Here is a 25,108-nt window from a genome sequence, read left to right as displayed (position 1 = left end):
AAATAATATACGATAATCATTCGATCTTGAGTCGGACTGTGAGTCGGAGTCATACTAGAAACGTGTTTTATTTAAAAGTGTTATTCGAAATGTCTTTGCGATAGGTTATTCAAACCTAAAAGGAAATATAACATATAGCTGTTGATAAAATAGATGTTATGTATAAGCTTTGAAAACTTCTAAAGAAACAGTTTGATTACAACAGTGATCAACGATATCTCGCTGATCATTTTCCCACCGGTTTACGGTGTCCTTCAAAAAGCCATACAGCACACGCTAGTCTGCTATGGATGGATTACATCAACGCCACGCTAAGTAAAACCGAACTAGAGTAAATCGATGAGGCCTTGAACCTTCTTTATATTCGTCCATGTGGCGCGATGGGCACCTACCAGCAACCACCGCAGTATACTACGGTGCACCTTCATTTATGCGGCGCTCTCATAGTGAAGGGTAAAGAGCCAATAGAGTACAAAAGGCTAGCGCTGGTAGACAGGCAGTTCCTGCCACCAACTATTGAATACGATCCCAAAAAGGGCATTCTCCTGCATTACAAAATGCGTTCGCATGACACACATCGGTTAAACCGACGACATCGTTGTTGTCGAAGGCAACCACCAGTAGTGGGCCCTCGAAAGTCTCAAGCATACTTACTCAGCCCGGAAGAACTCGGTCATAATGAGATGCATATGATATGAGTAACGAGAGGCAATTGTAACTGCGCGTGGTGGTGACGGTGGTGGAAGCATATATCTTAGTTCCGTAAGCTGTGGGGCGCCGCAAAATGTCAATTTATGCAAAGTGCTTTTCGTCCTGGTTTCGTTTGGAGGACGAATAAGGTTTTTTTGTTTGCTTACATATTCAGTCTCGAAATTATAGAATGACAGATAAAGTGAGAATAAAAATGAGGAGGAAACATAGCTTGTTTAATCTTATAACTATGTTTTTATAGATCAGATGAATTGGAAAAGTGACTTTTGCTTACATGAGAAAAACCCAGCCAACAATTTAGTTGCTGCTGTATCGAAACTGCAACTGAATTAGCCATACAAGTAATGCGTCAAAGAAATCGTATTCAATGCACGAAACAGGTTAATACATACTATAGTGCAGGCCATTAAGAAATATATGACTGATTACAGCGATTCCATCATACATAATTAATGATTTCTCGAATATAAACTAAATATACGATTATGCAAAATCAAATCTTATTACGAATGAGTGTAGAAACTCAAGATTTTATGTGAAAAATTACAAACAATTGTAAGAAGTGTTGTAGAATTGTTTGTGTGGCTTCGTGGTCGTGCGGCTAGTGTCACCAAGCATTTAGTCGCATCGTGCTAGGAGCGCGGGTTCGATTCCCGCCGCAGCTGTCAGGAAAAGTTTTCGGCTGTGCCACTGGGCGTTGCATGCTAGTCCGTTGTCTAGTGTCGAGCTTCCTTCAAAGAGCGAATAGCTCACTGGAAGTACTAAACGTTTCCGTGTCTTTTTAAGATGGCATGAAGCAAGGACCACTTTGTCCCATCTCACCAAAAGTGGAAACAACGAGGTGTTTGTTGATCTGCGGTTTACAGAACTTTCCTCTAGTTTCTTGTTGAAGATGAACGTGTAGTGAGGTAATGTCAAAGAGAACTTCGAGCGCTGCCGTGGAAGTTGAAGAGAACATCCCGACATCGCCATCAAGCACATCCTTTGGAGATGGCCTAATTTTGATTGGATTGTTGTTACTATGCCCTTCTGCCGCCACACAAGGCACCCATAGGCCAATATTGGCCGAACCACAGTTGTGTAAATCCATTTGACATACTTGGGATTTACACCCCAAGTTGTACCAAAAGTTTGCCTGCATTTCCCGAAGGCCATACAAGCGTTCTTGATTCTTAAGTCAATGCGAGTCAAATTGGAATCAAGAAAAACTCAAATGTACTTTACATGTTCAGTCACATCGATTTCAGAATCAAAGAGACGCCAAGGTCGAACGCCATTACGGTTTCGCTTTTCCGTGAAAACAACAATAGATATATTACTCGGATTTACCAAAAGGCCATATTGGCGACACCCACCCTCAACTACCTGAAGAGCGTTTTGGATCAGGTAGAAAAGGGTGCTTATGCACATACCGACTAACAATAATGTTAGGTAGTCGTCGGCAAAACCATAAGTAGGAAAACCGCTATTATTAAGTGGCCTTAATAGCGTACCTGCTACGAGATTTCACAAAAGTGGTGACAAGACTCCCCCTTGGGGGCATCCACAAACACTCAATTTCCTAATCGCTGCTAGACGCAATGTCGAGAAGAGATATCGGTTTTTGAGCATTTGATGAATCCAAATTGAAATCATTGGAGATATACCATGACTCCGTGCGGATTCCAATATGGCATCAAAAGGCACATTGTCAAAGGCACCCTCGATATCTAAGAAAACACCCAAACAAGATTGTTTTGAGCAAATGCTTTCTCTATATCGTAAACAACCTTGTGTAAAAGAGTCACTTACCAGATTGGTAGGCATGTTGGTTCACATGAAGAGGCACGTTGGCCAGATGAACATCGCGGATGTGATGATCCACAATGCGTTCTAAGCATTTCAGAAGAAAAGAGGTCAAACTGATAGGTCTGAAACTCTTTGCTTCTTCATACAACGCACGACTCACTTTCGGAATAAACTTCACAGTAATATCCCGCCAAGATTTGGGAATATACCCTGTAGCAAAACTGCAAACAAGTATTTTTTTCAAAACATGTTTGAAGTAATCAAATCCCTTCTGAAGCAATATAGGATAAATCCCATCTGCCCCAGGAGATTTGAAAGGAGCAAAGCTATTAAGTGCCCACTCAATCGGTTATATAGTTACAATACTCCGAGTCGAAGGCAGGGATACAAGAAAAGACATCAGGTTCATCCCTAGATGTAATATCCACACATCCAGGGAAGTGTGTGCTGAATAAGCATTCCAGAACTTCCTCATCAGAGGAAGTCAGATCGCCATTTGGCAAACGAAGTTCGTTCACCCGGAAATCCTTAGATTTCGCAAGGATTTTGTTTAACCGACTGACTTCACTCAAGCTGGAAACATTTGTACAAAGGTTTTTCCAGCCGGATCGTTCAGCAGACCGGAGAGCTTTCCTGTAGGCCTTGCGAGCCGACCTGAAAGCCTCCGATCCAGCCGAACGTCGTCTGTTCCAACTCTTTCTACATTATTTCCTGAGTTTCGCCAGATCAGAGTTCCACCAAGGGGTTCCTCTTGTGATCTTCACAGACCGTAGAGGGCATGCTTCTTCAAAAGCTTCCATGATGAAGGTCGTTGTAGTATCAACGGCATCATCTAAATCACTTGGAGTGTCAATGGATGGTGAATATCCATGAAATTTGGCTGCAACCAAATCAGTATAAAGATCCCAGATTGTTGACCGAGGATTCCTGAAATGCAATGTTTGCGAAGTAACATTTAAATGTTCAAAAAAGATATAGCGATGATCAGATAAAGATTCTTCATCTGACACATGCCAATTGGTCAGCTCGTGACTAATTCTGCTAGAGCAAAGCGTTATATCTAACACTTCCTCTCTAGCAGATACCATGAAGGTTGGGCGGTTGCCTATGTTAAGTAATGCAAGATCTGTACTACTTAAGTACTCCATCAAACTGGAGCCTCTCAAGTTAATATCTGAGTTGCCCCAGATGATATGGTGAGCATTAGCATCACTGCCAACAATTAGCGGAAGGCCTTTTGAAGTGCAGTATGCGATGAATTGTTTGAAAGCATCCGTTGGGAATGGTTCATCATGCGGTAAATACACAGAACAATAGACGTATTTCCTGTTGAGGTTTCCAACAGATACATCAATTGTGATAGCACATACATCTCTGGTGGTTAGTTCAGAGATGAGTGTAGCAACTATTGCGTTGTTGACAAGCACACAGGGTCGAGGCATGACACGCGAGTTTGCCATTTCATGTTTACTGAAAGTAGCAAAAACCGGGTTTACAAGGTTTCCTAGATAGAAATTTCCCTTACGAAAGTAAGGTTCTTGTACCAAGGCCACTTGGGCTGTACCATTTTGCATAAGTCTGCAAAGATTGATCGTTGCTGTTCTTTTATTTGGTTTATTTGGTTTATTTGGTTATTTGGTCTTATACCTATTCTTTTCAAATTTACTTTGCAAATTCAATAATCTGCGTCATTATTTGATAAAACGCACGAAGGACAAAATCCGCACCAGCTTGACCGTGTTAAATTACTGGTAAGAATAATTCGGGTATTTCTCCTAGAACTTTTGGGTGAAATTTCAGCAAAAAAAAATCTGGTGGAAAACAAGATCAAATGAGTATCTTTTAAATTTCTTCTAAAAATTCACACTCTTACCGCGTTCGGTAAAAATTGATTGTTTTTTTCTACACGTTTTGACAGTTATCGTACTGAATCTCAGTACAATTCAGTGGCGTGTTACCTCACTTTTTACCTGTGCACCGACTCAATTGCAAGGAATTTATGATCAAAATCGAAATAGAAATGAGTGAAGCAGCAATTTTCGTCATTTTCTACTTATTACAAACAAATTTGTTCAAAAAATTCAAGAATTTATACTTGGTGCACAGCTAGATTTGAGGTTAGGGAATCGCCTCTGGTACAATTGATTAACGAAATTTCCGTAATAGTTCTGCTGTTTCTTCAAAAAAGTACTGGAAAAACACTAACATTCACAATAATGGCCCAAATGCAAAATGGCCACTCAAAACTCAGGCAACCACTCAGCATTTTAATAAGCAGTACAACGGATTGTATTGAGAACTTACTGCTTGCTGCCCTACATAAGCAGTTCAAATGCATAACTCCCTTTGAATGAGCATAAGCTGTTGTTGATTTGCTAATGTGAGTAACAGCACATGTGAGTAATTGGCTGTTGGCTGTTCGAGCCCGTATGAATATACACTTTTTTTTCTCGCTCAGCCTAGATAGCTGTGTAATGTTGGTAGCGATTGTCTCAATTGACTAAGAATAACACTACGGACCGCCTGTTCCGGTGGTAAGAATCCACCAACAGGTGACCCGTAATATATGGTGTGATGCGGCTTTACGGTTACCGTGCCTAGGAATGAATGGCTAGGAGGGTCTAATAAAAAACTAACCACTAACGGAGCCTGTGGAGTACCATGGCGCCCTCCATATTACGTTGCCCTTACTGCGCTAACCGGAGCAATGGTGCAGTAGACCTTGTGTTTCTCCGAGACAATCAGCTGTCCTTCTTTAGTCTCACTTGAGGCTAAATAAGGGCGAAATTATGAAGATTAGGCAGCGGCTTATTTCTCAAAAGTTGTTGAAACCTGGAATTCGTAAGCTTTTCTGGATTCAAATGACACAAAAAGAGAAACTTCTGAGTTTAAGCCAAAAATATTGAGATTTAGAGGTGGCGCAAAAGTTGAATTTTCGAGTAATAAAAAGGTGTTTCCGCTTCAAGTGCCATAACTTTATCAACTTTCAACCGATTTTCAATTTTTTTTTGTGAATTTCTCACAAATTTAATTTCGAATAAAATCGTAGAACACTAAATTTTTCCAAAGTCACGCAAAATATGAGTTTTTTTAGATTTATTTTATTTTTTTCTCTTTAAAAAAAAAAACTTTTGAGTACTATATTTTTTTAACCGTTTGACCAATTTCAAATTTTTAGCTTGCTTTTGTAGATATTTTTGTTGCCTAAAAATTCTGTGAATAAACTGTACTTTTAAAAAATCGTTTTAAAATGGATAAATACCAAAAACCGTTAAAAATACGTACTTTATTAAAAAAAATCAGAATTTTGGGTTTAAAGTGAAAAATTTATTCTAAATAATCATATGGAAGCCTCAAACTTCAATTTTTGGAGTGTTCTGAATCAAAAATTATTTTCATGTTTGAAATGCGAGGAAACCAAATTAAAAAAAAAAATCCTCCAATGTGTTCCATATCCCTAAATATGATGCTAAGTATCTGGTGTGGAGTTAAAAATTGCAGAATATATTCAAAAACTCCAATTTTGCATGAAAAAGTCCATGTTTCAAGGCATATTTTGGCAGTGAAAGTGAACACTTTTTTTATTACTCGAAAATTCAACTTTGAGGCTATTGCGCCACCTCTAAATCTCAATATTTTTGGCGCAAACTCAGAGATTTCTCTATTCCTGTCATTTGAATCCATAATAGCTTACGAATTCCGGGTTTCCACAACTTTTGAAAAATAAGCCGCAGCCTAATGAAGATGTTGTTAATTAGTTTAAATTTTCAACTATATGGTTTCGCATTATGCGATTTACACAGTGTATTCTGGGTATACTCGCCTTTGGCGTTTTCCAATCTATACCGATCTGGTTTTATTGTTGTTGTTCTTTGTTGTGCTGTTATTGCAAAGAGTTTAATTTTACCTGGTTTGGGTAGTGGCTATACGGTTAGGATTGGAAATCTCAACAGGAAATATGTCTATTGTTCGGTGTATTTACCGCACGATGAACCATCCCCAACGGATGCTTTCAAACAAGTCATCGCATATGTACTGCACTTCAAAAGGCCTTCCGCTTATTATTGGCAGTGATGCTAATGCTCACCATATCATCTGGGGCAGCTCAGACATTAACTTGAGAGGCTCCAGTTTGATGGAATACCTAAGTAGTACAGATCTTGCATTACTTAACATAGGCAACCGCCCAACCTTCATGGTATATGCTAGAGAGGAAGTGTTAGACATAACGCTTTGCTCTAGTAGAATTAGTCACGAGTTGACCAATTGACATGTGTCAGATGAAGAATCGTTATCTGATCATCGCTACATCTTTTTTGAACATTTAAATGTATCATTGCGTTTCAGGAATCCCCGGTCAACAAACTGGGATCTTTTTACTGATTTGGTTGCGGCCAAATTTCATGGATACTCATCATCCATTGACACTCCAAGTGGAAGATTAAAAAGAAGCTTGCCCTCTACGGTATGTGAAGACCACAAGGGGAACCCCATGGTGGAACTCTGATCTGGCCAAGCTCAGGAAGCAATGCAGAATGAGTAAAAGCAGACGACATTCGGTTGAATCGGAGGCTTTCAGAACGGCTCGCAAGCCCTACCAAAAATCTCTCTGGTCTGCTGAACGATCCGGCTGCAAACACCTTTGTACAAATGTTTCCAGTATGAGTAAAGTCAGTCGGTTGAACAAAATCCTTGAAAAATCTAAGGATTTTCCAAATGTCGATTTCACTTCCTCTGATGAGGGAGTTTTGAAATGTTTATTCAGTACACGCTTCCCCGGATACTACATCTTCGGATGAATCTGATAATGACTTTTATTTTCTTGTAGTTATGATTCTTTAGCTTCGCCTCGGAGTATCATAACTATAAAATCGATTCAGTGGGCACTAAATAGTTTTGCGCTTTTCAAATCTCCTGGAGCAGATGGGATTTATCCTATTTCGGTTCAGAAGGGATTTGTTTTTTTTCAAACATGTTTTGGAAAAAAAAACTACTTGTTTGCAGTTTTGCTTTAGGGTATATTCCTAAATCCTGGCGGAATATTACTATAAAGCTAGCTACATACTGTGTGGTATTGAATAAGCATTGTTGTTCGACTAGCCTTCCAATGAACGCTGGTAGCACATGGTCTGCCAAATGCCCATCAAGCAATCTAGTAGGCGTGCAAACGGTCGTCGCGTCACCACTTGGTGAATGTCAAAAGATAAACACAAGTTACTTCCTGGGGCACCCGCTTGTCCACAATAATTCCAAACTCCACATTTGGCGATCCTGCCAGGAGAATAGCGAATCTTCTGGGTGATGGCAAGCGGGTGCAGACCCGGATGAGAGTGCTCGTTTGTTCTAGTGCGGTTAAGTTTTCCTCGCGTGTGTGCGAAAAAGTGAGTGAAAATGAGTGTTCCGGAAAATCGGATGCCTAGAGCAAACAGCCTTGGCAGTGGTGAGTTTTGATAATTGTCTGGAGATTGATTTCCTTAAACGAATGTTTTATTGTCGGTTATATCATAGCAAAAAGTTTGCTTAAATCATTCGTGGTCAATTTGGCGATGTTTATCCTGCCAAAACTCGCTACAAAGAACACTTATCAGTGTAAAATAACTTTGTGTAGTTTGCACATCTGTATGCGCTAAAGATTATCATGCTAGATCGCTCACAAGCATTGTGGCGTGCAAATGATTCATACCTTTACTCGGCGGTGCAAAATCGAACAGTTCGAGACAATCGTCAATATTTTGTATTATATAAAAACAAGAAACCAACGTTTTTCTTATTAAAAACATCAAAACCGACAAGATTAATCTGCATAGGTCTAAGCCGTGCCATAAGACAGTAGCAAAAGAAAAAAACACTTGACAAAGAGCAAGCACAACATTCACCTCATGCATGATTTCGATGCAAAAAAAAATGTCGCTTGTGAGAGTATAAGCAAAAGATTTGAAAATCTGAGATTTTGCAATTTTTTTCTTAAGAGAAGGTCTTGAATGTATGTGTTACGCAAAGAGAGTTTCATTCGGGTATTGTGAGTTTCTTACGCATTTCTGTGTTTTCTATGACAACATTTGGTTTGATTACCAATTGAATCAGTTCTGTAAGTATATACATGCGTGTTTTACGATTTACGACAGTATGAAGAGTCCACAGCGTGTCTGGATGACCGCACCCTTACTTTTGTAAGAAACTCTGTCTCATGGCGACAGTAAAAACAGTCCATAGCGCGTCCGGATGACCGCACTCTTGCTTTTGTAAGAAACTCTGTCTCATGGCGACAGTAAAAACAGTCCACAGCGCGTCCGGATGACCGCATCCTTACTTTTGTAAGAAACTTTGTCTCATGGCGACAGTATGAAGAGTCCACAGCGTGTCCGGATGGCCGCACCCTTACTTTTGTAAGAAACTTTGTCTCATGGCGACAGTATGAAGAATCCACAGCGTGTCCGGATGACCGCACCCTTACTTTTGTAAGAAACTCTGTCTCATGGCGACAGTAAAAACAGTCCACAGCGTGTCCGAATGACCGCACCCTTACTTTTGTAAGAAAGTTTGTCTCATGGCGACAGTATGAAGGGTCCACAGCGCGTCCGGATGACCGCACCCTTACTTTTGTAAGAAACTCTGTCTCATGGCGACAGTAGAAACAGTCTACAGCGCGTCCGGATGACCGCACCCTTACTTTTGTAAGAAATTCTGTCTCATGGCGACAATAAAAACAGTCCACAGCGCGTCCGGATGACCGCACTCTTGCTTTTGTAAGAAACTCTGTCTCATGGCGATAGTAAAAACAGTCCACAGCGCGTCCGGATGACCGCACCCTTACTTTTGTAAGAAACTCTGTCTCATGGCGACAGTAAAAATAGTCCACAGCGCATCCGGATGACCGCACCCTTACTTTTGTAAGAAACTCTGTCTCATGGTGACAGTAAAAACAGTCCACAGCGTGTCCGGATGACCGCACCCTTACTTTTGTAAGAAACTCTGTCTCATGGCGACAGTAAAAATAGTCCCCAGCGCGTCCGAATGACCGCACTCTTGCTTTTGTAAGAAACTCTGTCTCATGGCAACAGTAAAAACAGTCCACAGCGCGTCCGGATGACCGCACCCTTACTTTTGTAAGAAACTCTGTCTCATGGCGACAGTAAAAATAGTTCACAGCGTGTCCGGATAACCGGACCCTTAAGTTTGTAGCCAATTTTGTCTCATGGTGAATTGGTCTATCGTATGGTACGATGTTTGAAACTTCTACATTTTTGTTTGTTGTATAATTGTTGTTCCATTAGAATCTGACCGGAGGAAATAGACGGTATGGCATGTGTAGGAGATGCTGCAGTTTAAGCATATTACACGCAAAGATACGCCTAAGGGAAGAACTGTGAGACTCGGATTACATATTTTGGTTTGGAATGTAGTCATTTATTTATTTATTTATTTCTACGTCTTCGGCAAAGCTGCCGTACAGACTGATCAAACAGAAAAACAAAATTAACTTATATTTCTAATACACGTTTTGAATTGTGTTCTACTAATATTAAAATCAAACCAAGGCAAATCGTTGACGAGGGCGAAGCATCTTTCCAGGGGATGATTATGGCCAAATACTGTCGTGTGCCTAGTAGCGTGGAACAGTTGACATAGATAGTAAAATTTAATATTTGTTTAGTACCTAAGCTTTGCAAGTTTATGGTGATGAATGCTGATTGGAATGCGAAGGCTACGCACAACTTTCACCATGAAAAAAAAATCTCGAGCATGGTGGTGCAGAGATGGAAACACTCTTATCGTGAACAACTCGCGAGTGTAAAAGCAACAAACGGTTTACTCACGGTGCCGAGAGTAAGCCGTGTGTGAGTTTATTCGCACCCGCTTGCTTCACGAGTATGAAGCAAAACAAAAACAAAAACACTCATGAATTTTTATTCGCGAAGAACAAGTAGAGATGCGGGAATTGCATTTTAGTGCGATTTTAATAGCAAAACAAGTAATTATCCATCAGATAGTAGTGTTTTGTGCTTTATTGTTCCTGAAAAGTTAATCTGTCGGCCGTGTAAATTCGTTTTTTCACAAAATTGAAAAATGTTCAGAGCTGCTTCGCGAATCAATCACGAGTGCGACCAGCTTCGTTAGCTCGCGAGTGAATGAAGTGCGAATATATTCTGGCTTCTGTTGTTCACGAGTAGGATAGCTTTGCGTTTGTGTCTACTCTGCTGCATTCCTCACTGTTTTCCATCACTGTGGTGGTGTAGTGACTCAGTTGTGCGACGTCTGGTTTAATGACAGTACTATATTATGTACTACTGGGCGTAGGTATCCAGTAAAAGTTTGCTGATGGCAGACATGTGTACGGTAGAGCTCTGTGCTCATCGATTCTCAATTCTGTTAATACAAATTAAATAAAACAGTCACAACATCAAAACATGAACAACTGTGGAAGGCTGATCTTAAAAATGAACAAAAAAATTTGAAATAATTCCTGAGAAGAGGGAGGATGTGTGGTATTGAATAAGCATTGTTGTTCGACTAGCCTTCCAATGAACGCTGGTAGCACATGGTCTGCCAAATGCCCATCAAGCAATCTAGTAGGCGTGCAAACGGTCGTCGCGTCACCACTTGGTGAATGTCAAAAGATAAACACAAGTTACTTCCTGGGGGCACCCGCTTGTCCACAATAATTCCAAACTCCACACATACTTATAAAGTTTATTCCAAAAGTGGGTCGAGCGTCGTATGAAGAAGCAGAGTTTCAGGCCTATTAGTTTGACCTCTTTTTTCTGAACATCCGCGATGTTCATCTGGCCAACGTACCTCTTCATGTGAACCAACCTGCCTACCAATGTGGTAAGTCCACATTGGCTCTTTCACACAAAGTTTTCTAAAATCTCTAGAGAGTATGCCTTCATGGGAGAGTTTTGTCACTTCTTTTGACCCTTCTTCAGGTAGCCAATATGGCGTTTCGGTAAACCCGAATAAAGCATACATTGTTATTTTCACGGAAAGACGAAATTGTAATGCAAACTGCAATTAACCCTCTAATACCCAAATTTTTGATTTTGATCTAAATATCATTTTTCGTCATCTAAAATCGATTTAAACATGTTTTGGAAGATGATTCTTTTTAATTCTCAATTTCGTGAATTTCAGTTTTTGATTATTCTAATTTTTATTTTTGAACATCCCCACAGTTTTATATTTTTCCTGAAAGCCTATTTGTGGTACGGATTTTTTCAGATGAAAACGTTTTGAGATTTTATGATTAATTGTTGAAATATTTTTATTTTTATTTTTTTTTTCACAGAAAAATATATTTCCCGTGTAATTTTAAGAAAAATAATTTTAGGGTGTATTCGATTCCCTTAAACTATAAAACAAGGATAAAATGATTTGGGAAAAAAATTAAATATGTTAATTGTAGCAATTCAATACAAAATAAACAATGACTTCTAGAATAGGCACCTTCTCAATTTTTCAATGATTTTTAAAAAATGTAAATACGCTTTAAAATACACCAAAAACCATTTCAGGGTGTCTACTACCTGGAAAAACCTGGAAAACCGGGAATCCTCAGGGAATTTTATTTAACAGGGAAAAACCTGGAATACTCAGGGAATATTTTGAGTACTCAGGGAAATTTTACTCCGATAAAAAAAACATTGGTGAATAAGTAAAAATCTATATAGAAATAACTTGATGATTTTGTGGCTATATCGGTCTCTTTCTACTCATAGTATAAGGGAGTAGAGATCAAAGTGGATAATGAAATGATAGATATGATAGAATTCGCTAGGTAGCGAACAAGTGTGAAAATTTTTTTTTTATAGAAGGTGAAATTAGGCAAGTAGGCCATGTATTGAACGAATACATCGAATGCGTGAAACTTCTGCCGTGCGACCTGTGCTTTTAAACAGATCGGCTTGGTTGGTAGTTTTCATACCACCTTACCAAGACTGGCCACAAAATCATCAAGTTATTAATAGAATACGGTCGATAAATCAGCATATGATCTATATAGAAATTTCGCTACAAAGATTTTTTCCAGAAATTCCGGCAGGGTTTCTTTCTGGAACATCTTTAGAATTACCTCCTGGAATGTCTCTCAGGAATTCTTATAAAATTCCTTCCGCATTTTTGTCGCTGTTTTTCTTGGTATTACATTTTGATTTTTTTTTCCGGATAGGTATACTTTCGGATTCCTTCCAGGATTCCTGAATTCCAACCGATTTATCTTGGCGTTTTTCACGGGGATGCTATTTCTTTCCTCCAGTGTTTTGCTCAAAGAAATCTTCGTAGGATTTCTACCAGAATTTATCCCGAATACTCTATAAGAATTTCTGTCGGGATAAATCGTGGAATTTCTTTCGGCATTCCTCATGGAAATTTTACACGATTTCTTCCGGTGTTCCTCTTGGGACTTCCCCAGAAGATCTTCCCAGAATTTCTTTCGGAGTTGCTAAAGGAGTTATTCCTGAGGTTTCTACTAAAGTTCCTCCAAGGGTTTCTGAAGGAGTTTTCCCGAATTTACTGCAAGAGTTCCTCAAAAGATTTCTTTCATTTTTTTCCTGTGATATCTTCAAACAATTGCTTTGGGCTTTCTTCAAGATGTTCTTCCTGGTCTCCTACAGGAATTTCTTAAAAGTTTTCGCGAGATTTATTTTGATGTTTTACCTGAGATTTCTCTCGGAGTATCTACTGGAACTTTTCTCAGAAGATTCCTTCCGATGTAGGTCATGAGATGCCTCTCAGAGTTTTTTTTTTTCTGAATTTACCTTAGATTTTTTTCCAGAGTGCCTTGTGGGATTTCCACAGGAGTTATTGCTGATATTTCTCATTGAATTCTTCTCTTGCATTTTTTCAGAGCCAGGATGTTCCTTGTAGTTGTACCAGATTTCTGGCAGTGATCCACCTGAGATTTTTTTTACAGATATTCTCTGCATTATTCCCAAATTTCTTCCAGCAATCTTTACCAGAAATTATCCCGAGATTCTGGAAACTCCTTTAAGGATTTCTCCGAAAATTATTGCTGGGATTCTTCTACGGGTTTTCCTCAGAATGTCTCCTGAGATAACTTACGAAATACCTTATAGAAAGTTCCTGGAGAAATATTCAAGGGAATTCAAATAAAATCTTGCGAAAAAACTCCGCAAAGTGTTATTGAAGGAATCTCGACAGGAACTTCAGGAGAAACCGGAGATAAAATGAGACATCTCAAATAAAAGTTCTAGATAATAGTAATCCCGAGAACAAATATTAAGGAGGATTTCTGAATACCTCATGGAATCCTGAAAGTAGCTACGGACTAAGTTCCGTGAGGAAAACAGGAGAAATATCTGAAAACTATCGGTAAAAATCCCGATATAAACTATTGGATAGCTATCCCAGAAAACCATTAAAAAGACACGGACACTGGCTTCAGCCGTCGGCTGTACCGATTGAACGATACTTAACACGGAGTGGCTACGGATAAAGCCTGCAACACATAGCGTCCGTTCCGTCGAGGTTTGCATTTTTTTGACAGTTTTCCCATGGGAAATGTGTCAAACTACTGTCACGCACACGCAAACGTATGCATTGTGTGGGGCACTTAAGAAGCTATTCTCGTGAAAAATTTTATCGCTTGGAGTGGGAATCGAACCCTCATCCATCCGGACTCTAACCGCATGGCTACGAGGCTCAACCAATGACATTCTTGAAAAAACTTTGAATAGTATTGGATGGATCTTCAGGAGGAATCCAGCGAGAATCTCTGGAAGTATACCGGAAAACTTTTGAAAGTAATATCGGGACGTACTCAAACAGATATCTCGTGAAAGAATCTTGCTGAAAGCCGCTCAGAAATCTTAAAAGATTCTTGAAGAGCAGGGGAACTTACGTATTTTCGGCAGTTTTGTTCTTTTTGTCATGGATTTTTTTTTTAAACCTATGTTTCAGCTGTTGAACTCAGAGTTGGCATCAAATCCTTCCCAACCAAGCTGAATATGATCAAGTTTCAGGCAATTTGGCCGACATAAATCTCTCATGACGAAGAGAACCAACCTGCCGATGATACCCAAAGTCACCCTTTATATTATTTTTAGAAAATTTGGGTTATTTTTTGAATTATAAACTTTTAAAATTTTGTCTGGAAAAACCTGGAAAACTCAGGGAATTTCATTTTGAATTATAAGTAGACACCCTGCATTTTGAGATATACAAAACAGTCCTAAATATCAGCCAAAAATATGAAAATTTTGATTTTCCACGAAACAAAATTTATAAAAATGCTCAAACTATACCCCGTCTAAATTCGGGGTTGGGTATTAGAGGGTTAAGTTTTTTTTATGAACACTGATGTACTTTGTCAAGATAGAAAGTTAAAACTATCTCATTTACTATTGACAACTACACCCTGTTTAAAATTATTTTAAATTTACTACAGCATACACTAGTTTGAAAAGCTTCACCTTTCCTCTTCTACAATGCATACATTTATATGTTGAGGTAGAGTTTCAAACAGCGAAAAATATTACTTTTAGTAATCAGAACCTCCGACCGTTCTGACTCAGCAGAAAGTCCCATCTGATTCCAGTGCAGTATAGTTGTGGAAAGTGTCGAAAACGACAACATAATGTATGGTACCCGCCCCGCACATATGTGTAGGGTAACCTGGGGTAATACGCACCCCCGGGGCAAAACGCTCTCACGCTATTTCAATACATAAGTGCAGTTCCATTCGATGCAAGCAAACTAGACGTAAAACTGAGCCGGACAAGTCCAAGAATGCAAAGAATATTCGAATGAAAAGCGTGGAAAACGATGATTTTCCACATTTGGAAAGATTGTCTAATTTGAAGCGCACGCAATTTAAGCAATTGCGCGCTGATTATATGGAATCAACCTAGTAACTACCATCCGCCTCCTACTCCTTCCATTTGCTGCCGTAAGTAGTAAGATGGAGCCCCCTGGTATCTCATTAGAATTCAAAGCGGAAAATGCCAGAGCTCGTATTGCCCCACCTCAAGGTGCGTTTTGCCCCCAACAGTTTTTCAGCACCCAAAACGTAACACTTTTTTAAATTGTTAATTTGATTCGGTAAAATTGATATCACGCGGACCAAAAGTTGGCGTCTCTTAGTCAAATAGGTAAACTACAGGGGATAGACAAAATGATCGGGACAGACAAAATTTTCACTTTTCAAAAAATGTTCAACTAGCTGTAACTTTTCGAAAAGTGCACCAAATTTTTTTAAATTTTTACTGTAAGTTCCTCAACTAGTTGTGTATCAGTGGACAAAATTTGGAAAAGATCGGACAATTCTTCACGAAGTTATAAAGATTTTTGAAAAAGGTCAAATTATTCGATAGCCAACTTTGAGCTGTTATATCTCCGGATTCAATGAACCGAATGCCATGAAATTTTGACCATTTATGACTTATATAATGAGCTATGAAAAACCATTGACTTAACTTAATATTCTTAACACGGAAGAAAATTATAACGATTAGATTATTTTTCTAATAAAATACCAAATTATCCAAAACATCAACATCGTTTCAAAATTCAAGATGCAAATTATAGTTCATTTTGTTTCCCTCTAATTGACTTATATATAAATGCGTTTCGAAGGAAAGTAACAACATAACCGCCAATAAATTGAAAAAGTAATGGTATGCATATTAAAAATAGACCAATTTACTAAAAAATCGTGAAAAAAATAAAATCGCTATAACTTTTTCGCTTGTTAAAAATTTCAAGTTAAGTCAAATGTTTTCCAGAGTTCATTATATAAGTCATGAATGGTCAAAATTTCATTGCAATCGGTTCATTGAATCCGGAGATATAACAGCTCAAAGTTGGCTATCGGATAATTTTAACTTTTTCAAAAATCTTTATAAATTCGTGAAGATTTGTCCGATCTTTTCCAAATTTTGTCCACTGATACACATCTAGTTGAAGAACTTACAGTAAAAATTTGAGAATATTTGATGCACTTTTCGAAAAGTTACAGCTAGTTGAACATTTTTTTGGAAAGTGAAAATTTTGCCTGTCCCGATCATTTTGTCTATCCCCTGTAACTTTCAAAACGCAAGACACCCATAAAATCATCTTAATCTTAGCTATAGAGCCACGTTTGCTTAGGGGGTGCATACTACCCCACCTTCCCCTATGTTGCACCCCTATAGCTATAGCCATATGTTGATTGGTGCATCCGCTTCTCCCGTTTATCGATTCACAGTTCCCCCCAATGCACTGCACTGGTTCCCATGCATTTGACTGTGACTGAACAAACAACAGAAAGTACTATCAGTTGCACTCAAAACAATTTCCACTTTGTTTTAAATTACGTTCAAGAAAAATGATTGAGTGATAAACGTAATTTTGAGTTATCAAAATTTATATAAATTTGAAGTAAACATTGATTTTCTAGAGAAATAAGCTCATTTTTAAATCACATTACTTTAATGTGACTATGTGAAGATGATGATTACTGATCCATTCAAGCTTTCTACCCAATTCAAAAGCAAAGATTTTTTCCTCAGTGTACCCATACATTAGAAAACCAGGAATATAGTGCGCTACTACAGAATACTACCTACCATGAACGATGTGACGGCCAGCTGGGACAGCCCGTCCACGTACGGTCCCAGGACGTTGTGTTCCCGCACCTTGAGCGACTGTTTGCTCGTCTTTGGATCCAGCAGGTCGTGCACCTTCTCGTTGTAGATCTCCATGTAGGACACCTCGACCTTGTAGGTCAGCTCTTCGGTTTGTTTGGCCGCAATCGAACCGAACAGTTCGTCGCACAGCCGCGGGATGATGCCCTTGTTTTCCTGGTTGCCCATCATGGTGTAGGACTTGCCGGAGCCGGTCTGTCCGTAGGCGAATATGCACGCGTTGTAGCCCTGGAAGGCATTGTCCAGGATGTCCCGGCCCATGTTGGCGAAGACCAGCTCCTGGGAGGCGAAGTTTTCCGCATCCGGGTCCGTCGAGTAGAAACAGTGATCGAATGCGAATATTTTTGGCGGTTTTCTGCAATTTGGGAAGAGAAGAGACAAGAGAAACACGTTATAAAACTGTAATGAGCGTTTGGCGGTGGAGGTGGCGGCGAGGTGATGCGAGAGGTGCGTACTTTTGGCGTTGACCGGTATCGAATCAACCGCCGAGAAAAGTTGGGCAACATTCGAAAATTCGCTGAGGCTGTTACGGTACATGAATCAAGTGCTGAAATGTTGTGCATTGGATTCGGTGCTGTTGCAGTTCGTTAAGGTACGCTGGGGCAAATTGAAACGTTGATGTTTGTTCAACCTAAAACTTGAAACTAATATGAAATCCTCACAGGATGGGGTTCAACACTACAGAGTCTGTTTAGTTATCTATTGAAACTTTAGAAACATAATTTGACAGTTATTTGAATCTAAGTCTGACCTAACGGACGTCGAAAGCTACTATAATCTTCGTAGACTCATTTATGACCATCTCAAACCCTTTTTGTCTTTTGTCCATACACAATTTCCGAAACTTGTATGGATCGTCGACTTTGGCCAGAGCATCCCCCCTTCTTTCGAGTCTACGTAGTTTAAGAGTACATGAATATGTTCAATCTTTGTTTCTATTCAGTTATGGTACAACAAACTTCTTCAGATTCCCCGTTGTACCTTACGCTTTTTCGCTAGCGCTCTCGGACTGACTGCGATTGGAATGACCCTGATGTTGGTCGGTGGTGCGCTACCAACGCAAACACCACCACTAAGCTAGCAGCTTGTTACTTTGATAAATACTTTTGATCAGCACGATTATTTCGTAAATTACGCTTTAACAGTGATGAACTGGCAGTTTGCTGCAGCTGGTAAGTCGATGCCGGTCAAGTGGCTTCAGGAGGCGAAAAGTGAGCAGTAATAAAAATAATAACGCTCCAACAACGACCGGAGAGGTCGGCACCAGTGCAGCTACATTGAACCGGAGAGACGCCACTACCGTACAGAAACTGGGAGAACTGACCGCGCTAACTCGTTTGGTGTTTTGTTGATAGGCTAGAATGCTAGAACGGTTCTTCCAACGTGGCGCAACGAAACGAATAACGCTGCACCGGGGCACAGAGGAAGCAATTGTTGTACGATTCGATGTAATACACTTGTTAAACAGAAGTGTAATTTTATATGTTCTTTTCGATTTCCCCTGGCTCTATGCATACGCGTCATTTACAAGGACTTGGGCCACGACTTGGAAAATGCCATTTGTAATTATAATCGTTCAAATTAATTGTAACTAATGACCGTCAAAAGTCCGATCATAAAGTTGAAATTGCTCAACAAATTATTTGAATGCAGCGTTACGAAAACGCTTCCACTGATTGCGGCAAGATGTTTGGCATTTTATGGAATCAAGCAGACGAGGTCGGTGGTTCAATGGCTAAGTTCAATCCCGGACATATCCAACACAAAACGCTCGAACGTTAATCAGACTATTCTATGGCCAATACAATTCTACTTATAGCATATGCCACAATTTTCTAAACTTTATTTGGGTCCCGCCAACCGATGATTTGTTCTGCTGGAACAGACTGGAGGGTTGCAAGTACCAAGGAGCTCTTCAGATCACGCTCCACCTGATCCGCCTATTGTGCTCTCTACGTTCCATGCCTCCTTGTCTATCATAACATTACTAACATAACAGTCTGACCTTTGCTACTTTGAGTTTTAGGCGGGAGAACAGCTCTGCCACCGTTCCAAATGTTCTGGCGATAATGTCCATGTCGTCCCTTGTGGAGCGGACCTGGTGTGATGGTAGAACACATGACTATCACGCCGAGGACCTGGGATCGAATCTCACTCCCGACAAACTCGCAAAATGTGAGTTCTTCCTTCGGAAGGGAAGTAAAGCGTGGGTCCCGAGATGAACTAGCCAAGGGCTAAAAATCTCGTTAATACAGATAAAAAAAAAAAAAAAAAAAAAAAAAACATGTCGTCCCCAAAGCACACAAATTGACCGGATTTTGTGAAAATCATACCCCGGCTGTTAAATCCGGCTCGTGGCATTACCACTTCCACAGCGATGTTGAAAAGTAGGCACCTTGTCGCAGTCCCCGGCAAGATTCGAATGATTTGTATAGTTCACCCGAAACTTTGCACAGTTTTGCACACCGTCCAGCGTTGCTTTCACCAATATGGTCAGCTTTTCAGGAGATTCGGCTTGATAACTTCCCACGAATTCATTCGTTTTAGGTGACAGACGACGGAAGATGATCTGGGATAGCACTTTGTAGGCAGCATTCAAAATGGTGATCGCTCTGAAGTTCTCCCATTCCAAATGGTCGCCTTTCTTGTGAATAGGGCAGATTACCCCTTCGTTCCACTCCTCCGGTAGCTGTTCGGTTTCCCGGATCCTGACTACGAATCGGTGCAGATAGGTGGCCAAATTTTCTGGGCCCATCTTGATGAGTTCAGCTGCGATACCATCCTTTCCAGCTGCTTTGTTGGTTTTGAGCTGGTGAATGGCATCCTTATCTTCCCTCAGCATGTTCTCTGCTGTATAGGCGTAGTCGTTTTCTCCACTGTCGTGGTGTCCCGCGCCTACGATCTCTACGCCATTCTTGTATTCATCGAAGTGTTGCTTTCACCTTTCGATTACCTTATGTCCATCCGGTAATTGCTGCAGCACTTCCTGGGCTGCGTTGTTCTCCTCCGAAGTCGCTCTGCATTCCTCGTCGAACCATTCGTTTCGTCGACTCCGTTCTCTGTACTCAACAATCCTCTTGACTACATCGTTGATGACTACTTTTACAGTACTCCAGAAGTCCTCTTTTTTCTTATAACCCAAGTAACAATCAGCATGCCTTGAAGGTTTATTCATGTTTTATCCTGGTTTTATACGAGCATGTCAAAAAGCTAGTTGTTCAAAACTAGTTTTATGTGGTAGTTATTTACTTTGAACCTTTTGCGTTCCATAAAACTATCATATAACTTCTGCTATAAACATCTTCAGTTTAAGACTTGCAAGTAGACATGAATTGGTTTTATCACTTGTTATATACCATTTCAATAAAACTTGCATTTGCGGTTGTTGTCGAAGAGACTTTTTGTAAACAAATACACAAAACTGTGAGGGGTCCTGTGAGGTTCCCGTGATACTATTACCGACTTTTCATCATACGGAGGGATTTGCGTACTCCGCTGCACGTTTCGAGATCAATAGTGCTTTTGGTGCCGGGTTCGGTTCGGTCCGTTCCTATATCGTGTTTGAAGGCTGCCAGCCGAGAGTGAAATAGAGGGGTATTTTCACCGCTGGTCGTTGGTGAACCTTTTGGTTGTGCCACCCAGATATCGACATTGATTGGAGGATGTCGTGGGCTTTATCTGTGGTATGAAGTGATTCGCAGATTTTTGAAGTTGCGTTGGGTCAATTGTGGAATGACGGGTGGTTAGTGTTAGTGCGAAGATGCTGCGCGCGAGTTTTGGTTTGGCCAGATCGGATGCGTCTTTTCATAGTGCCGTGCGTGCATAGCTACGTGCATCACTATTGACCAGATGTCCGATGAACCCGGTTATTAGCATTGGGCCACGGGACGTCGCAAGTTTCTTCGAGCGGATACACGGATGAATGAAAAAATCGGTGAGAATGTTTCATGCTTCATTTTTTATTATTTGGCCGTTACAAATATTTATTTCACTTTTTGTCCTACCACTCTTTGGTTGGTCGAGGGGGGGATAAAAATAATAAAGTATTTATTTTGAAAAATATTAAAAACTCCTCAGATTTGTTGAAGATTTTTTGCAAGATCCGATATTTTGATAAATATTTTTTATCTGGCCCCTTTAAATGCAAAATCCAGCCAAAAATTTTTGAAGGGGAGGGGGGAGACAAAAAGTGAAAGTAAAATTTATATCAGCCTTATTACATCCAGTTATACAACAACTACCTAATTTCATGTATCTCAATCTCGGAGCGTTTGGTACGGTATGTCCACGCATCCTTCCTCCCCTGTAGATTCGAGAAGTGATCCGATTTAAAATGAATTTTCATTGTAATCGAATCATTTCAAAGAATCATCTTTGCGGTACACGCTGCGCAGTAGGCCTGGCCGCTTTGATGCTTGTATCATATCTTCGATATGCTGCAATCATCAATATTGACAAGAAAAATAATCGGGCGTAATCTAACCTGATTATTTTCTAGGATGCTTTCTTGTACTGGCTGCGCATGTGTTAGATTAGATTAGATTAGATTACAAATACACAAAACTGTGAGGCAATGCATAAAACCAACAAAAGATTTCGTGGACGTAACATAAACCAAAAAAATGCTGTGATAAAACCGCTAGCTCTATCATGAGCTCGGTTATGACTACCTCAGGAAGGTTAGCCCTATTGGAGGAATCATCAGGAACACAGAGTTTTATCAGAAAAATATGTCGCCCAGCCGGGATAATTTATGTAAATACAGAAAATGATTATTCAATTTTATGATTTCACGTACAGCTTAAGATCAAATTAAACCATACAACACGTTTTCGTCATTTTATTTTGTCAGAAAAATTACATTATGTCTTTTAAACTCCGCTGTGTTGAAAAAACCTTTTTTGCACCCAATTCCACCGAGTAAATTAAATGCATTTGACTTCCAAATTATGCATAGTTTGTGTGGCGCACTTAGTTTTTGTCATTATCACAGTCACATTCACCACAAATTTTCCGTGGCATGTCTCCTGACACGCATTTAATAGGAAACCAAATTTGAATTCCATATCTGCATCTTTCCAATTGATGGCTGGATAAACAACCAAGCATAATTTATTCTGACGATCGAACATTGAGAGTGAAAAATAATCAAAACAATTATTTGACAAGTCAGAAGATGGTTTTATTTAGAAGATTGATAAAACTATGATACAACCCGAAATCCTAAGTCGGTTTGCATACGAAGTCCTGTAGACCCTAATAAGACTGGGCCAACTAGCCAGAACGTGGGCTTATTGAGGCATACAAGAACTCGAGAGCATTTTCAAGTCGGCATCAATGGTTTTATGTTTAGGATTTTTGAATCGCTAAAAAACTTTGATAAAATTTAAATTGTTACTTGGGTAAACCATCGGGAGATAATCTCTCAACAGACAGCTGAACAGGGAGGTTCAGGCAGTGTGGGGTTAAGAACCGTCTTCAACAAAAAAAGGTGAAACCCAGGACTACTCCCATTAAACAACATTAAATACCATGCTCGTCAAACCCTTCGTCTCTCCGGAACCACCAAGAAGGCATTGCTTCTGAGAGGGGTTAGTGCACATCGCACTCTCAATTTTAGCTGCGTAGTCTTCAGCAACGAACATCGATGACTCGCTGGCTGTCAGTTTTCTGATTGGTCCTTATTGCTCCCTTTGTCCTCGGGTTGACACCACGCCTGCTTCCAGCTGCGCGGCAGATATCAAGAACTGATACCGCGGGCACAGCGATTTGGCCTTCCCGCAAGTAAGGTCTTATCAGTCAGCACCCAGTAGGGCGTGCCGACAAGGGGCCTCTATCTGTCCCGACTTTGCTGAGGACCCCTTTCCAACCGCGGGCTCAGATCCAACCCAGTAGACCGACGACACGACAGCAACGCAGGATGTTTGTTCCGCGGCCACTTTCGACCGCAGGGCACCAGTATGCCGACTCCGAACCCTTTGACCACCTCCTGTATAGCGTCTGAACTAGTCATTCTCCGAGTCCACGCGCAATCTCCTCTGTAGCCCCAAGACGATGTGGGTCATAGCCGTTGAAACGGCATTCTGGCCAAACTCATCCCTACACATCCTCTGGACAAGTTTGTCCGGCGTTGTGTCCTCCTCATGCGGTCACGCATTGTGCGTAAACGTGGGCACACGAACAAAACGTGTTCCGCCGTTTCCTCTAAACCAGCACAAACCGAACTCGCATGACCGAAACGATGTAGATACTGTCGTAAGCAAGCAACCATGGCACGGTCCGGGACCTGAGTCAGGTGGAATGTTGCTTCCCCATGGCGTCTATTAACGCAACTATCTATCCTAGGGATCAGCCTTGTGCCTTATGGCCTTCGCCGCCGCATAGCCTGAACAGCTTGCTCTTGTCAGGGCCCATGACTTGTGGCCGGTTCCGGACACCTGAAGCAAACCTCCGGTGGCTCGTACAAGGTCAGTTGGCATACTGATTAGCCTGTCTTAAGCTTCCCTAGTTTAACGGACCTATTTTCGTTCGCCACAGGTAGCTGTACCAAGGCTACCTGTATCCCTGCGAAAAATTTATTTCGTCATATCTAAATTCAATCACCTACAGCTCATTTTGGAGGCTGAACCTGAGAATATGGTATATGAAAGACTTGTGCAGCTTGAAAAGTTCTGCTAGAAAGTCACGAAAAAACCGCTATTTTTCGAATATTCAACGTAAATGTCACGGGCTTCCTTTGAAAAATGCCAAATGATATTCACGGTGAATATCATTTAGCATTTTTCAAAGGTGGTCCGTGACATTTACCTTAAATATTCGAAAAATATCGGTTTTTCCGTGACTTTCTAGCAGAACTGGTCTAGCCGCACAAGTTTTTCATATACCATATTCTCAGGTTCAGCTTCTAAAATGAGCTGTAGGCGATTGAATTTAGATATAACGAAATGAAATTTTCAACACTGCCCTGCGGAACCAAATTTCATTTCTTTTTTTTACTTATTCGTTTATTTGGAAGGCTCGGGCGCCACATGGGCATAACTGAGCCGAAATCTTTTGTTTTTACAATAATTTTACATTTTACAATTTATTACTGCCTTAAAACTATGTTAGTTTGGGAAGCCGAAGTACTCTCGGCTGTTTCGAGGTTAAGGATTGAAAAAAAAAAATAAAATAAAATTGGGAAGGAGGGATTTATGGGTTTAAAACTAAATTATTTGCTAACTTATACTAAAACATTGATGGGACAATTGTCCATATCTGTAATGGAACCAAAAAGAAAGGACTTTATCGGTAGACAACTACAAGAAGAGGACAAACGGAAGGGGGGTGACGACAGACAGGGGCGAACAACAAAACCAAAAGGCGGACAACGAAAACAAGGAACGTACTACATCAAACTCTGACATCAACACGTTTCAAAAACTGGTAAATCAGGTTCATGTATTCCAAATCAAGTCCTGCCAACACTTCTCTAACGGGTTTCTGTTGTTTTCCTCGGACCCGGAGAATTTCATGCAGCTCAGATCTGACCTCACGATACTCATTGCATCCCCACACGACATGTTTGATATCCTGGTAAGCCACGCCACAGACACAGAGATTGCTTTCTGAGAGCCCAATACGGAAGGTATGTGCGTTCAACAAATAGTGGTTGGACATCAGCCGACACATCACACGAATGAAATCGCGGCCTAAATCTAACCCTTTGAACCATGGCTTCTTCGACACCTGTGGAATGATAGAGTACAACCATCTACTCATCACTCCATCTCTCCAGAGAGTCCGCTTTCTCATTGCCCGGAATTGAGCAATGTGAAGGGACCCAAGCTATGGTGATGATGTATGAGCGATTGGACAAAGCACTCAAGACTTGGCGTATTCCTTTCAGGAAGTACGCTGAGTGCTTCATCGGTTTCATTGACCGAACAGCCTCCAGAGAGCTTAGACTGTCGGTGGGAGAGTGCGAATGT

At 40.4% G+C, this 25,108-nt stretch overlaps 1 protein-coding gene across 13 annotated transcripts in view; it reads right to left on the bottom strand.

Moving 5' to 3' along the window:
* LOC109408687 (kinesin-like protein KIF13A) overlaps positions 1-25,108 on the bottom strand; it is a 193,114-nt gene that overhangs the window by 55,683 nt on the left and 112,323 nt on the right. For all 13 annotated transcript variants that reach the window (XM_062854349.1, XM_062854341.1, XM_062854348.1 and 10 more), the window contains one exon: positions 17,061-17,493. In XM_062854349.1, coding sequence (XP_062710333.1) covers positions 17,061-17,399 — 339 coding nt within the window. In that variant the 5' untranslated portion in view covers positions 17,400-17,493. The remainder of the gene's footprint in view (positions 1-17,060; positions 17,494-25,108) is intronic.

This window comes from Aedes albopictus, chromosome 2, assembly GCF_035046485.1.
Source record: "Aedes albopictus strain Foshan chromosome 2, AalbF5, whole genome shotgun sequence".
NCBI classification, from domain to species: Eukaryota; Metazoa; Arthropoda; class Insecta; order Diptera; family Culicidae; genus Aedes; species Aedes albopictus.
The sequence above is the reverse complement of the archived record's forward strand: the minus strand, read 5'-3'. Positions and strand labels throughout refer to the sequence as shown.